General features: G+C 38.5%; 1 protein-coding gene across 4 annotated transcripts in view; it reads left to right on the top strand.

Moving 5' to 3' along the window:
• dnah1 (dynein, axonemal, heavy chain 1) overlaps positions 1-14,869 on the top strand; it is a 431,328-nt gene that overhangs the window by 239,166 nt on the left and 177,293 nt on the right. For all 4 annotated transcript variants that reach the window (XM_069936771.1, XM_069936773.1, XM_069936772.1 and 1 more), the window contains 4 exons: positions 3,360-3,503; positions 5,573-5,733; positions 9,535-9,692; positions 12,138-12,311. In XM_069936771.1, the coding sequence (XP_069792872.1) occupies positions 3,360-3,503; positions 5,573-5,733; positions 9,535-9,692; positions 12,138-12,311 (637 nt within the window). The remainder of the gene's footprint in view (positions 1-3,359; positions 3,504-5,572; positions 5,734-9,534; positions 9,693-12,137; positions 12,312-14,869) is intronic.

The raw sequence follows: 14,869 nt of genomic DNA on the forward strand, positions 1-14,869 counted from the left end.
GATTTCTAATGATCTGGTTTAATAAGGGTTTTAAAAATATTGAAGATTGTTATGAACAATTGTGATGTAATTTTAACAATTGAGGAATAAATATGGAATAACTAGTAATACATTGTTTTGTTTCCAATTGAGAGCATATTTAAGGAAAAATTAGATTGAGAAATGTGGTTGCTTATTTACAATGAAGTGGAATCATTATTAGGAGAGGAAATATTAAACAATTTACTTCTGTGATATATCTTTTATTGCAAAAAGGAATTATTAAACAGGGTGTTCACAAATCTAGACAGAAATGGGAATAAGATCTGAATATTATAATCAAGGAGCAAAGATGGTTAGGTCTTTGTCAAGATTGTATGTCAAATACTCGTATTATAAGATTGTATGTCAAATGCTCGTATTATATGGCGAGCTCTCCACTGGCCACCGTGACAGAGATGCACCAAAGAAAAGGTACAAGGACTGCCTAAAGAAATCTCTTGGTGCCTGCCACATTGACCACTGCCAGTGGGCTGATAACACCTCAAACCGTGCATCTTGGCGCCTCACAGTTTGGCGGGCAGCAACCTCCTTTGAAGAAGACCGCAGAGCCCACCTCACTGACAAAAGGCAAAGGAGGAAAAACCCAACACCCAACCCCAACCAACCAATTTTCCCTTGCAACCGCTGCAATCGTGTCTGCCTGTCCCGCATCGGACTTGTCAGCCACAAACGAGCCTGCAGCTGACGTGGACTTTTTACCCCCTCCATAAATCTTCATCCGCGAAGCCAAGCCAAAGAGAAGAAGAAGATGTCAAATACTATCAGTGTAAGATATAGATTGATACAATATAACTTTTTACATCAGGTTTATTTGGCACCCCAAAAATTGAATAGAATGAAATCAGATATATCAGATGAATGTTTTTGATGTGCTGAAGAAATTGTTTTTTTTTGCATTCAACTTGGTCATGTTCTTAGGTAAAAACATTTTGGGTAGATCTACAAAACTTTTTAGAATGAGTTACAGCTACAGTACTTCCATTAAATCCAGATTTACTTTTACTGGGAAACATAGAAGGAACAAGACCTAAACTAAAATTGTCTATATACCAAACAAAATTTGTTAAAATAGCATTGGCAGTAGTAAGGAAATGTATTGCAGTGACTTGGAAATCGGATGCATATTTAAATATGAAAAGATTGAATGCGGAAATTCAAAATTATATACCATTAAAGAAAATTGCATATAATTTGAGAAATAAGTATCCCATATTTTTGTGAATCTGGAGCCCGTATATATGAATTTTAGGTTTAAATATAGCCTCTTAAGATCTGTGTTAACCTTCTTCCTTAAAATGAAAATGGTTAGATAAAATCTGTTATGTTCCAATGTGTTGAACAGTGAGGCTCTGGGTTATCCTTCTTTTTCCTCTGTTTTTTCTATACTATATATAATTTTTTATATACCTATGTGGTATTGGGAAGGGAGGGAAGGGATGGGGTTATAACCTTCATGTAATAAATAGAATTTTTGTTAATTTAAGCAATTATTTTATTTTATTGTATAACAGTTTATTAGTTACATGTATGGAAAAGCTTTTAAATAAAATATTTAAAAAAAGGATTGTGTGCAAGTGGCAGAATAAATCTCCACCCTTAAACCTTCATATGTAATTTTTACAAGTTTTCCAAAGGTCAATTTTGTTCAGTCTCCAGATTGGTCTCAGTGATATGTTCTGTGCTTGATCAGCTACAGAGAATGATGTCACGAGCCCAGTGGACCCCAAAACCCAGCAGCAATAGATATTCACCAAGACAAATGGTTACTTTAACAAATGTTTCTTTTAATTATCTTTAAACTTGAAAATAGGATCACACTTTAACTTATCACTATTAACAACTAACCTAACAACCCCCTTCTAATTCTAAGTGCATGTGTATGTAATGTTTGTGTAAGGTTAAAAAAGTTATTTGATTCACAGCCCAATCTCACTTCTCATTCCTCCAAGTTTACTGGTTGTAGGCAATTCTTAGACTGTGCACAGAATTTAACATTTATGAAGTTCACCAGATTTTGGTGCTTTAAAAGCAAATGGTTACCACTCAAGAAGGTTCTTGTCAGTTTTCAGAGAGATTTGTTGTTCACTAGACACCCACAACTGATTCCTTGTAACTCCAGACAGCCTGCAGCTCCGATTAGTTTTTTCATCTGTTGCCTTTTTGTAAACAACAATCCATTAGTGAGGTCTCTTGGGCACTCTCCAAAGATTTTGCAAAGGCTCTTGGAACTGGACTGTCTTGCATGAGCAGAGCTCCAGTATTTTAAATAAGGTCTGTTTTAAAGTGTTTGTATGTGACCTACACTAAAAAAAACTTGCCCAAATTTATCTCCCAAAAACTTATCTCTAATCTGTCACAATGGAAATCCAAAGGCTCCAATATTGACAATGGCCAATGTCGTAGAATTATATCTCCTGTCATTCAAGACTAGGTAAAAGTTTTAAACCAATTTCATGGTTAAAAATCAGTAAACAAAAAAAGTTAATGAATTTTCATGTCTTTATTTTAACCTATTGATATTAATTCTTTAGGTTTCTTGCACATGCATTAGTTTGTGCATGCCATATTATAACTTGTTTTTTAATAAATATCTCTGCTTGCAATGTAAATATTTCAGAATCAGAATTTATCGTCATGAACGTCATGAAATTTGTTGTTTTGTGGTAGCATTCCATATTCAAAATTGTATTTTTGAAAAATAAATTAATTAGTGCAAAAGAATTAGAAAGTGAGGTAGTGTCTGTGGTTCATTGTCTGTCTGATGCCATAAGAAGCTGTTTCTACACCATTGGGTGTTCATCTTCAGGCTTCTGTATCTCCTTCCTGGTGATAGCAGTGAGAAGAGGGCATGCCCTAGGTGGAGAGGGTCCTTGATCATAGAGGCTGCTTTCTTGAGACACTGCCTCTTGTAGATGTCCTTCATAGAGTGAAGACTAGTGCCCATGATGGCGATGGCCAAGTTCACAATTCTCTGTAGTCTTTTCCTGACCTGTGCATTGGCATCTCCATACCAGACAGTGAAGCAACCAGTAAGAATGTTCTCCATGGTACACCTGTAAAAATTTGCAGAAGTCTTTGGTGACATTCCAAAGTCTCCTCAAACTTCTCATGAAGTATAGCTGCTGGCAAGCCTTCTTCGTGATTTCATTGACATGGAGGCCCCTGAATAGATCTTTAGAGATGTTGACACCCAGGAATATGATCTTAACCCTTTCCACTGCTGATCCCTCAGTGAGGAATGGTTTGTGTTCTCCTTTACATTTAAAGATTTTGTGATTTATGGTATTTGTGTCATCCGATTGCTCTTGTTTATGTAGCAGATACACTGGGTCCATTGGATGGTATCTTCACCAGAAGTAGAAATTACACCACAAACCCATTACTCCGACATTATCATTCCAACCCAGGACACTATACGCATGTCTCATTTGTTGTTGATGCTTCTCACCAACAAGAAACCGGTAAGTTATTCTATCAGTTTAAGAATGGAATGGTCTATATCAGTGGTTTTCAAACTTTTCTTTTCCACTCACATACCACTTTAAGTAATCTCTATGCTCAGGTGCTCTGTGATTAGTAAAGGATTACTTAATGTGGTATGTGAGTGGAAAGAAAAAGTTTGGTCTAGATTAATTACATCCATGCAATTTGAAATAAAGCTAGTGACACTGTTTAAGGAGAAAAGTACAATACAAATTATCCAGGAAACTATAACTCAACTGTTTTGACTTCAGTGATGCAAAAATTAATTGGAACACCACTGAAGAAATAAAGATACAAATGTAGTCTGGGCTAAACTCATCCAGTTCTTCAAACAAAAAAATGACAATAGGTAGAAATTTAGACAATGTACTGTTGTGAATTTAAGATGTTAGAAATATAGCAGAACAGACAGCTAATTGCTTTCAAAACAAAAAGGGCAAAAATTACACTGGGAGATAGTGGGAATCCACAGTGATCAGCTGTACACAATCTATGTTCTCAATTTAGAATTCCAAATCAAAACTATAATTTCCAAATGTAATTTATTCCACCAGTTTAATTACATTTTGACTTGTCTATATCTTGACTACATCTGCTGACTTTGGTGTCTAACTTTAAGGCTCCAATGTGACAGAAACCAATGAATTTCATTTTCAATTGATTTTACCTGAAGATATAGAAGATATAACTATGCCACTGAGCTTCAAAAATGCTAAATTAGTTGAGTAAAAACATGAAAATCCTGGAGGAACTCAGCAGGTCTCGCAGCATCCATGGGAGGTAAAGATATCTAACCATTGTTTCAGGCCTGATTCCTTCTTCAAGGTATGAGTAAAAAGCAGACAGGCACCTGAATTGAAAGACTGGGAAGAAGGAAAGAAAAGGCAGAGGGAGCAATACAGACCCACAGAAAAAAGGTGTTCATAATATATGGATAGGACAGGAAAGAGAAAAAGTGAGAATTGATAGAACCATACAACATCACAGCACTGAAACAGACCCCTTGTGCCCTTCTAGTCTGTGCTGAACCATTTTGTTTTGCCTAGTCCCACTGACCTGCACCCCATACATAGCCCTCTATACCTCTCCAATCCATGTATCTGTCCACATTCTTCTTAAATGTTAAAAATGAGCCCCATTCACCACTTCAGTGATAGTGGGAGAAAGGAGGGTGGCTCTGTGAATGCCAACTTGGGGGAAAAGGAGACAGAGGGAAAACAGAAAAAAGAGAGAAAGAAAGAGTGAGGAACAGACACATAGAGATAGATGGGGAGTGAGGGGGATTGGTTCTAACGGAAACTGGAGAAGTTGATGTTAATACATTGTGTTGGAGGGTGCCCAGTGGAATATGAGGTGCTGTTCCTCTACTTTGCTTGGTGTCTCAGTGTGACAGTACATGAGAGGATAGATAGACAAGGGAATGGGGCGGGGTATTGAAATGGTGGACATTGGGAGATTCCCGCTATCGGTGATATCCCAGTCTGCGTCCAGTCTCTCCAATATAGAGGAGACCACAATGGAAGTACTAGATGAGGTTATTGAGCCCTGCAGATTCACATGTGAAGTGTTGCTTTATGTGGAAGGTCTGTTTGGGGCTCTGAATGGTGGTGTGAAAGCAAGTAGGGTGCCTCCTGTAGTCACAAGGGATGGTGCCAAGGAGTGATTGGTGAGAAGCAAGGAGTGGATGAGGTAATCATGAAGGGAGCAGTCCCTGTGGAATGCAGACAGGGGAAGATTAGCGTAGATGTGTCTGGTGGTCAGATCATGTAGTGGGTGGCATAAATGGCAGAGTATGATACGTTGGTGGGATGGTAAGTGAAAATAAGGGGAAACCTGAACTCTTCTGGTTATTTAGTTTGGTTTGAATCAAAGAAGCTTCCTTAAATGATGCCATTTTCTGTACCATATTTCATTCCAAGAAAGAAGTGAAGAAAAGATCCAGAATATATTTATGAATGAATATTTCCATGAAATACATTTAAATTTTGTCATTCATATTCCCAAGCATTAATCTTTAAGATTATCATTTTTTTTCCATCCCCATAAGGTTCTATGCGTTGGACCAACAGGAACTGGAAAGACCATTGTCATCTCTGACAAGCTCCTTAAAAAGATAGATCCCAATTACATCTCCCATTTTCTGATATTTTCAGCTCATACATCTGCTAATCAAACACAGAATTTTATTGACAGTAAACTTGATAAGAGGTGAGTTTGTGGTTAAGATTCTGCAAAGCTGGAAAAGAGTTCAACAAATTGCCTGGTTAGATGCCCCGACCACCGGTCCCTCAGCCACCCGGCAGTCTTCCCCAACCACGGTCCCTCGGCCGCCTTGCAGTCTCCCCCAACCGCCGGTCCCTCGGCTGCCCGGCCGCCTCCCCCAACCGCAGTCCCTCGGCCGCCTGGCAGTCTCCCCTGACCGGTCTCTCGGCTTCCCGGCCGCCTCCCCCAACCACGGTCCCTCGGCCGCCTGGCAGTCTCCCCCGACCGCCAATCCCTCGGCTGCCCGGCCGCCTCCCCCAACCGCGGTCCCTCGACTGTCTTCCCTGACCCCGGTCCCTCGGCTGCCCAGACATCTCCCCTGACCGCCGGTCCTTCGACCGCCCAGCCGCCTCCCCCAACCACAGTCGCCTGGCAGTCTCCCCCAACCGCCGGTCCCCACTTGCCGGAATTTGGAGCTTTCCAGATTTTAGATGTCTGGATAAAGGATTGTGTACCTGTACAAGATTTCATTTCAATATGCTATCTTTTCATGTCTAAAACCAAATCAGATTTCCATGAAGTAGCTAAATATTTTTTAGAAGCAGCCAAAGCCAAATGTAAAAATTCAATTTGATTCATAGTCATTCTCAACCCTAAAGCCTAATAAAAATAACATTAGATCAAATGGTAAATTTACTTTTAATACCTGCTCTAAAAACGATTTGACATGTAACCAAAAATTTTTAACCTTAGAACAAGTCCAAGTTGAATTTGTCCACACCTAAAACACAGATCTGAAGAACTAAATTCAATTTTTAAAAAAGTTTCTGAGGAGTTAAATACAATTGATGTAAAAAGTAATATTGTACCAACCTATATCATACATTTATAACCTTATATACTGTCTTTGCACAAATTCCTCCAAACACCTTCATCTATCTTTCTTTTCAAATCAAGTTCCCATTTCACTCTCGATTTATGAACATCCAGTTTAGGCATTTTATTTTGTAATAACTTATACATCTCAGAAATAAATTAACTTGAATCTTCCTTAGTAAGTAATAATTCTAAAGCAGATTGCCTAGGTAATTTTAAACTATGGTCTAATTTCTCCGACAAAAGGTTTTTAACCTGGTAGTAACAAAAAAAAGTAATTGAAGGAATTTGAAACTTCTCTTTCATTCGATTAAAAGATTTAAAAATACTCCCTGCTTCAAAACAATCTTCAACTTTTTAAATCCCCATTTGATTCCATATTTTCAAAAACTGATTATTGACAGTAAAGGGAAAAAGTTTATTCTGATATAAAGGCATTTTTGCTGAAATCTTTCCTTTTCCCACCTATCTAATAATCAATTTTATTCCATACTTCAATTAAATGTTTCAAAATTGGTAGGTCTATACCAACTAACAATTTGAATTCCATTTATAAAGAATTTTGGCCATAAACTTCTCATCAATTTTATCCAACTCTATATTAACCCAAATAGAGGATTTACTCATATCAAACATTGCATTAATAAATTTCAATTGTGCAGCTTTATAATAATTCTAAAAATTAGTGAATTGTAAACCACCTAATTTAAATTTCCAAGTTAATTTCTCCAAAGACACCCTATTCATTTTCCCTTTCCATAAAAATGTTCTTACAATTAAATTACGATGTTAAAGAATTTTTGGGGATAGATTGAAAAAAGTATTGAAACCTTGGAAAAATATCATTTTGATACAATTCACTCTCCCTATTAAAGTAATAGGTAAATCATTCCATGTGATAGTACAGACCTATCACCAATGTATATAGTTACAGTATCTTGAGTGTAATGACTGTGCTTACAGCGATGGGCTGAGAGCTAGCCACGCCTACTGTCTGGGCCTTAAAGGGTTGTGTCCCAAGCCAGGTCGGATCATTCTGGACTGGTCGACCACCTGTGAAGAGCTCCTGTCTTTTGCTAATAAAAACCTTGGTTTGGATCAACAAGTCTTTGGTTCTTTCGACAAGTCTTTGGTTCTTTCCACCTAATTAAACTTCCTTAATTTTATTAAATAATGGAACATAATTTAACCTATATAAATTTTCCAGATTTCTATCAATTCTAATACCCAAAAATTTAATTGGATTATTTGTCCATACTGTACCTTCTTCATGATGGTAGTGGGTTAAAGATAACGTGTGCTGGATAGAAAGGGTCTTCTATAATTCCTTGAGCCCTATTTAGATAACATACCCAGTGAATGTCATCTATAGAGGAAAGGAGAGACCAGTGATCCTCTCAACTGTTATAATGATCCTCTGTATAGACTTATGGTGTAATGCTTTTCAGCTACCGTACCATACAATTTTGTATCCAGATATGACATTCTCAATTGTGCTCCTGTAAAAGGTTGTCAAGATGGGGGCCGGTAGCCTTTGCCATCCTCAGCTGCGTTTCTCTGACTAATGAGGAGATGTTATGAGTCCAGGACAGATCATCCCTAATGTTCATGCCAAGGATCTTTATGTTCTCCACTCTCCATGAAAGAACTGTTGATGTGTAGCGGAGAGCCTTCATCCACAATTGAAGTCCACAATCATCTCCTTTGTCTTGTCCATGCTGAGATTCGGGGTATTGTTCTCGCACCATTTTACGAGTCTTTCTACTTTTTCTCTGTAATGCAACACATCACTGAGACATCCAAGTCATCCTCCTGGCCCTGACACAATTTAGAAGCTGTCAGTGTCCAAGACTATCAGAAGTCCTGATTGCCATTGGAAACCTCACAAATCTCAATATCAATAATTTTTTTTCCCAGAAGCCAGTTAGCTGTAGCCCATACCTGGCACAAGGTTTTCAAATGTAAAGCTCCATGCTGGTCTGCTGCTGTGGCTTCTAAATCTGTTAGGTTTTCTCTTAGGTATCTTCCTCTAATCAGTGTGGGAGAGGAGGTTGTGTTCTCCTACTCTGATGTCCTGCGCTGTTTTGTTGCTTCCTCTGAGCTCCCAACCTTCATGGCAACACCATCCAGACCTCTGAAGACATCAATGTAAAACTGCCGCCAGCCCCTTCTACGGGCAATTTAAACCTAAACAGAACCATCGCGTGGCATGGCCAGGCAGTAGGATCCCACAGAGGAGCACAGAAAAACCTTGGCCTTGCTTCTTCCTCCTCCAGGTCTGCCTTGCTGAGGGCAAGAACAGCTCCCAAAGGGTCTTGGATGCTGAGGCTTCCTGATTGTGTCGAAGGTTTGGATCTGGAGCTTGGGTTGCCAATAAATCGAACAGAAATCTGTGCAGCTGAAGAAGCTGTGGGAGTTCTGGAGTCAAATCCATTGACACTCTAAAGGGACCCTCTTTTTGCATCTCTTTCTCTCATACTGAAAGGATGTGGTAATACAACCACTACACTGGGCACATTCCTACCAGCAACCACTGTACCTGCAGGTAGGCCCCATCTGCTGGCTGTCAATCACCGGCCCATATAAAGACTCGAGCTGACCCTTTTGCAGACAGTCAGACACGTGCACCCAGGTGTATACTGAGACCTGGTGTGTACTTTTAAGTTAATTAAAGCCTGTTGTAGAATTATTCGTGCAGCAGCTCTCGCAAAGGGGAAATGGGCAACTCTAATGGTGACACTTTGTCTGCCTTATGGCAGGCAGAAGGCAATTTTGTGTAATATTACATGTTCTGTATTATTACATGACAATAAAAAATTCTTGAATTTATATTCACCGCAAAATCTATACTCTTTTTACCCACCAATTTGTTTCTTTATGTCCTCTTTCAACAGATTAATTTTTCTGACAATTTATGCATTTTTCCCTCAGGCGCAAAGGTGTGTATGGACCACCTCTTGGAAAGAATTTTATATTTTTCATTGATGATCTGAACATGCCAGCTCTTGAGACCTATGGAGCCCAGCCTCCAATTGAAATCTTGCGGCAATGGATGGATCATAAAGGCTGGTATGACAGAAAACAGATAGGTAGGGTTTGACTTTTCTGTTTCTGTTCCACTGTATATTTACTAGTGACCATGAAAACTACCAGACCCAACCAGGTCATGAATGCATAGAAATAAATCATGCCAACCTTGCATGCTTAGCCTATTAGTGACAATGAACTACCCTCTAATACCTTTCAGCAGTTAAAGGGTATTTGTGGTTGAATAATAAATGTCAAATAAATGGGAAAAAAAACTGTGACTTCTACATTCCATGAGAAAAATGTACTATTCTTACTGGCCATGATCTCTCATCTCCTCACCCCAGAGCCTGCAATTTCCCCAAAATTAAAGCAAATGTATATGAACTGGCTGCCAGTGCAGGAAAATAGCAGAAAATGTTATCAGGACAATATCCAAAAACCAATGGGAAGTAATTGAGTTGGCATAGCATTATTATTTCATAGAACTGTTGGTTTTCTGAAGCTGTGACCTCTGGTTTCACTCTTGTGGTATGCATTTTCAGAGAAGTCTGAAGAAATTGTTGGTATATTTTGGAAGATGGAGGCTTTCAAATCAGACATAGAGAGACAAGTCAGACAGTAAGATCATTTCTTAAGATCCAAGTATTCATAGAATCATACTTCATGGAAACAGGCCCTTTGGGCTAACTTGCCGATGCTGGCCCAAATGTTCCACCCATACTTTTCCCAACTGCCTGTGTGTATCTGGCTTTGTTTTCTTAAACATTGCAATAGTACCTACCTCAACCACTTCCTCTGCCAGCTCATTTCATATGCTCACCTCCACCTGTGTGATGTCATCTGGAGCTATGCTCCTGCTAGGGCCACCCATGGTGGTAAGGTCGAGGGTGAGGTCTCTGACAAAGAACAATCCAACCAGGACTTCAATGGTGGAACAGGCGGATGAAGTTACTTTGAACTCAACAGCTGTGAAGGCGGATGGAGGCTGCAACAAATCCATCTCCAGTCGTCATGGTTTCCATGCTATTGGAATTAGTTGGTTGTGAAGTATTGTGTGCTTCTTGGAATGCAACATTAAGTACATGTTAAACAAATACACATAGAGGTGTCTTCACTCTGGTGGAAAATAGAATGAAGTCCATCATCAACCTCAAGGGATAGCCACGACTGACGATGACCAACTGTGCTTTTTAAAAAAAAGTTACCCTTCAGGTTCCTATTAAATATCTTCCACCTCACCTTAAACTTGTGTCCTCTGATTACTGATTACCCTATTCTCGGCAAAAGATGCTCTGCAGTCGCTGATGATTTTGTACACTCCTAGGAGATCATCCCTCATCCCTCCTGTGGTCAAAGGAATAAAGCTCTAGTCTGCTCAACCTCACCCTACAGCCCAGGCCCCCAAATTCTGGCAACATCCTCGTAAATTTCCTTTTCACCCTAAAACTAAATGCAAACTCCAAATGGGGCCTCATCAATGTCATATTCAATTGCAACACGACCTCTGACCTTCTATGCAAAGGGCACCTGTGTTGTTTGTTCAGCCTGCTCTTACACTGCACCTTAGCTGCCAATTAAGACAAGGTGCAAATGAAACCCATGTATTTGGGTAGGCTAAGAAATATGGCTATCATAGAGAACATGGCCAAATGAGTTCACTAAATGCCTTACAAAAATTAAACTTTCGTAGATTACTAGGAGGAGATGGCGTTTGGTTCGGTTTAGACTGGTAGAATTTGCTTCAGCACTTAGTGAACAGTTAGAAGTGGAATTCATGATAAAAAAGTAAATGATGTAAAAAAACAAGGATGTGACAACCAGATAGGTAGATGATGTAGAGGGATAGAAGGAAATGGTGAAAGGGTGAGATGACATGATCTGGGCTGTCATAATTGAAGCATAGATCTCTTGAGTAGAAGGAATAATTCTGTTCTATAATACCATGCGGCTTTACCATTTATTTTTTAGCCTCATTTACAAGTTGTCAGAAATTGAGGTGACCTTCTCACACACGGGTATGTTGAGGGGTGAGAGGGTAGCATTGAGGTTGGAACAGTCAAATAAGAGCTATTCATCAAGGTTCAGCAAAGGACTTCTATTACTCCTGGACCCACAAGGAAAGTCATCAATGGGTTTTATTGAACCAGGCAGCCCTGAGCAAGCCCCAGGTTTGCTGGTGATTAAAATGCTATTGATTACCTATAATATAGGACTGTAACTTACACATGTTAGTGAGTCAAGCAAATACCTGAGTTACAAAAAACAGGCCTAGTTAAATATGAGGTTGGAAAAAAATTGTGGGAACAAGACCTAAGGTTTGGAAAATAATTTTAGCAATACTGCTGAAGATAAACAAGGCACAAGGTTCCCCATGAAAAATAGCTGAATAGTATGGGAAAATGTAATATCTAGCCAGATGTTCACTTTTTAAACTTCGAGCTGGTCAGAATGTAATTTGAGTCAGACTGCTTTGTTCATTATGTACACGTCCCTTCATTTTGCAGGAAAATTTAAACAACTAATGGACATCAACTTTGTGTGTGCCATGGGACCCCCAGGTGGAGGAAGAAACCCAATCACTGCACGATTCTCCCGCCACTTCAATTATCTGTCTTTTATTGAAATGAATGACAATAGCAAAGTGAAAATATTTTCCACAATCTTGGATAGTTGGTTGGGTGAGTTCCTCAAACTGAAATTATTTCTTCATCATGATTCATTGAAAATATAGGACATTAAATGACATTTTACAGGTCAGAAGTGAAAAGTGAAAATCCTTGTGAGGCCCAAATGAGATGTAAAAAAAATAATTTGTTAAATCTCACATTGCAGAAGGAGGCCATTCAGCCCATTATACCTGTTCTAGCACTTTGAAGGACCTTGCAATTGATTCCACTCTTTTATTCTAACAATTTCCACCTTGTTATCCACTTCCCTTGTCATTTCTGAGCCCGCTTCGTCAATTCATTCCTTTCATTTAAGGTTATAATATCCTATTTTGTAATAGTTTTTAAAAATCTTCATTCATAAACATAATCAGAAAATCAAATTAGACTTTGATTTAAGATTATGTAAATTGTATCAATATATGTTAACAATACCAAGCTGGGGAACACCTAACAAAAAAAAATCATACACAATTCAAGATTAATCAGAAAATTTGCAGACAAAACAGTTAAGAGGCAAATTTTAATACAGTATAATGTAAGCAACCCATTTTAGTAGAAAAATGGAAACACCATCTTAAAATATAATGGGGTAAAAGAACAAAGGAAGCTCCAGGTGCAAGTCACCAAATTATTAAAAACAGCACTATTTATCAGCAAAGAAATATACTATCACACACCACTTTACTAAATTCAAAAATAATAAACCTACATAATAGCTAGAATACTGTTCATAGTTTTGCTCTCCATGTCATAAAAAGTTTACAGACACAATGGAAAAGATGAAAAAGAGGATTGACAAAGGTAAAATCTGTAGCGTTTAGGACAGATTGATGCTAATTTTTATTTAAACAGACAATGGAGTTCTGATAGAATTCTTCAAAAGGATGAATAGGTGAATGGGTCAGACTGGATTCCTAGTCCAAAATTAGGCACCATAAATACAAGACAATTGTGAACAAATCTATTCAAAGCCACAAGGCATTTCATTATTCTGAAGTGAAGGTATAGTTGAAGAGCTTAGATTCAACATTGAAACAGGTAAAAACCTGAGAAGAGAAAGGAAGGCTGAACAATGGTTTATTTTGTAAGGATTGGTTTTATTCTTACTCAGATCAAAATTATTAAATGACAGACAAATAGCAATATGTTTATATAATTAATATAACTTGCTTGTGTTCCACCCTGTTGCATAGAATTGTTCAATAGAGTGAAGAATTGGGTGTGATTAGATTTATTTCAATTAACTTAAAACTCAGCTTTGTTTTATCATACTCAAATCTCTTCCTGCTCTCTCACTAAGCATCATACTATCAAAATTATGATTTTTGAGCAAGCTAGATGGCATCAAAATAAAACACTGAGATACCGTGCTGCATGTCTAAATTTAAATTACCAGAGTCCTCCAGATCTGCCATTACTCATGATTGTGGAGACAATGTGACTGGATTAAATGTTCCCATGAGTGTCTTTCAGCTTCAGTCTTGTCATGGATTGCATGAAGCCACTTGATTACATCTAACCAATAGGTGCAAGTACCAATCTTGAGACAAATATCTTGAGACACCAGAGAGCCGTGGCTGGGCCTAAATGACATAACCTGCTACAAAACCAAATCTGGTGCAATAAGAGACAGCAAAGCTTCACTCCTAGATGAACTCAATGTCTTCTATGTCCAATTTGACCACCTGAATAAGGAAGAACCACTGTGCAATCATGTTACCTGATGATCGTCTACTATCAGTATCCAAAGATGATGTGCCTTCAGAAGAATGAATCTAAAGAAAGCATTTGGTCCAGACGGAGTACATGGCCGAGAACTGAAAACATGTGCTGACCATGTTTTCATGAATATCTTCAACATCTCACTCCAGCAGGGGGTGGTACCCACAAGTTTCAAACAGGCCTTCATCATACCAGTGCTCAAGAAGAGTGTGATAACCTGCCTAAATTACTGTCATCCAGTGGAACTTACATACTCTGGTGTTTTGAGAGGCTGGTGTTGAAACATATTAGCTCCTATCTGAGCGGTGACATGGATTCATTCCAATTTGCTGACCACAGCAACAGGTTTACGACAGATGCCATTTCACTGGCTCTCCATAAAACTTTGGAACATCTGGACAGCAAGGATGCACACCTCAGGATGCTCTCTATTGACTACAGTTCGGCATTGAACACCATCATCCAATAGAATTTTATAAAACATTTTAAAGAGTTATTCATTCTTCCTCTCCTGGAAGTAATGAACCAGATAGAAGAAACACAAAACTTGCCAGATTCATGTAAGACAGAAATAATTACAGTAATACCAAAGATGGGGAAGGATCCATTAACACCAGCATCATATAGACCAATATCACTACTTAACTCAGATTATATAATAGCGAAATTATTAGGAAACAGATTGGCCGATTGTGTACCAAAAATAGTAAAACAGGATCAAACTGGATTTATTAAGAAAAGACAAACAGTGGATAATGTCTGTAAACTTATTAATCTAATTCATGCAGCTCAAGGAAATAAGAAACCAACAGTGGCTGTTGCTTTAGACGCAGAAAAAGCCTTTG

Source organism: Narcine bancroftii, chromosome 5 (genome assembly GCF_036971445.1).
Source record: "Narcine bancroftii isolate sNarBan1 chromosome 5, sNarBan1.hap1, whole genome shotgun sequence".
Lineage (NCBI taxonomy): Eukaryota > Metazoa > Chordata > Chondrichthyes > Torpediniformes > Narcinidae > Narcine > Narcine bancroftii.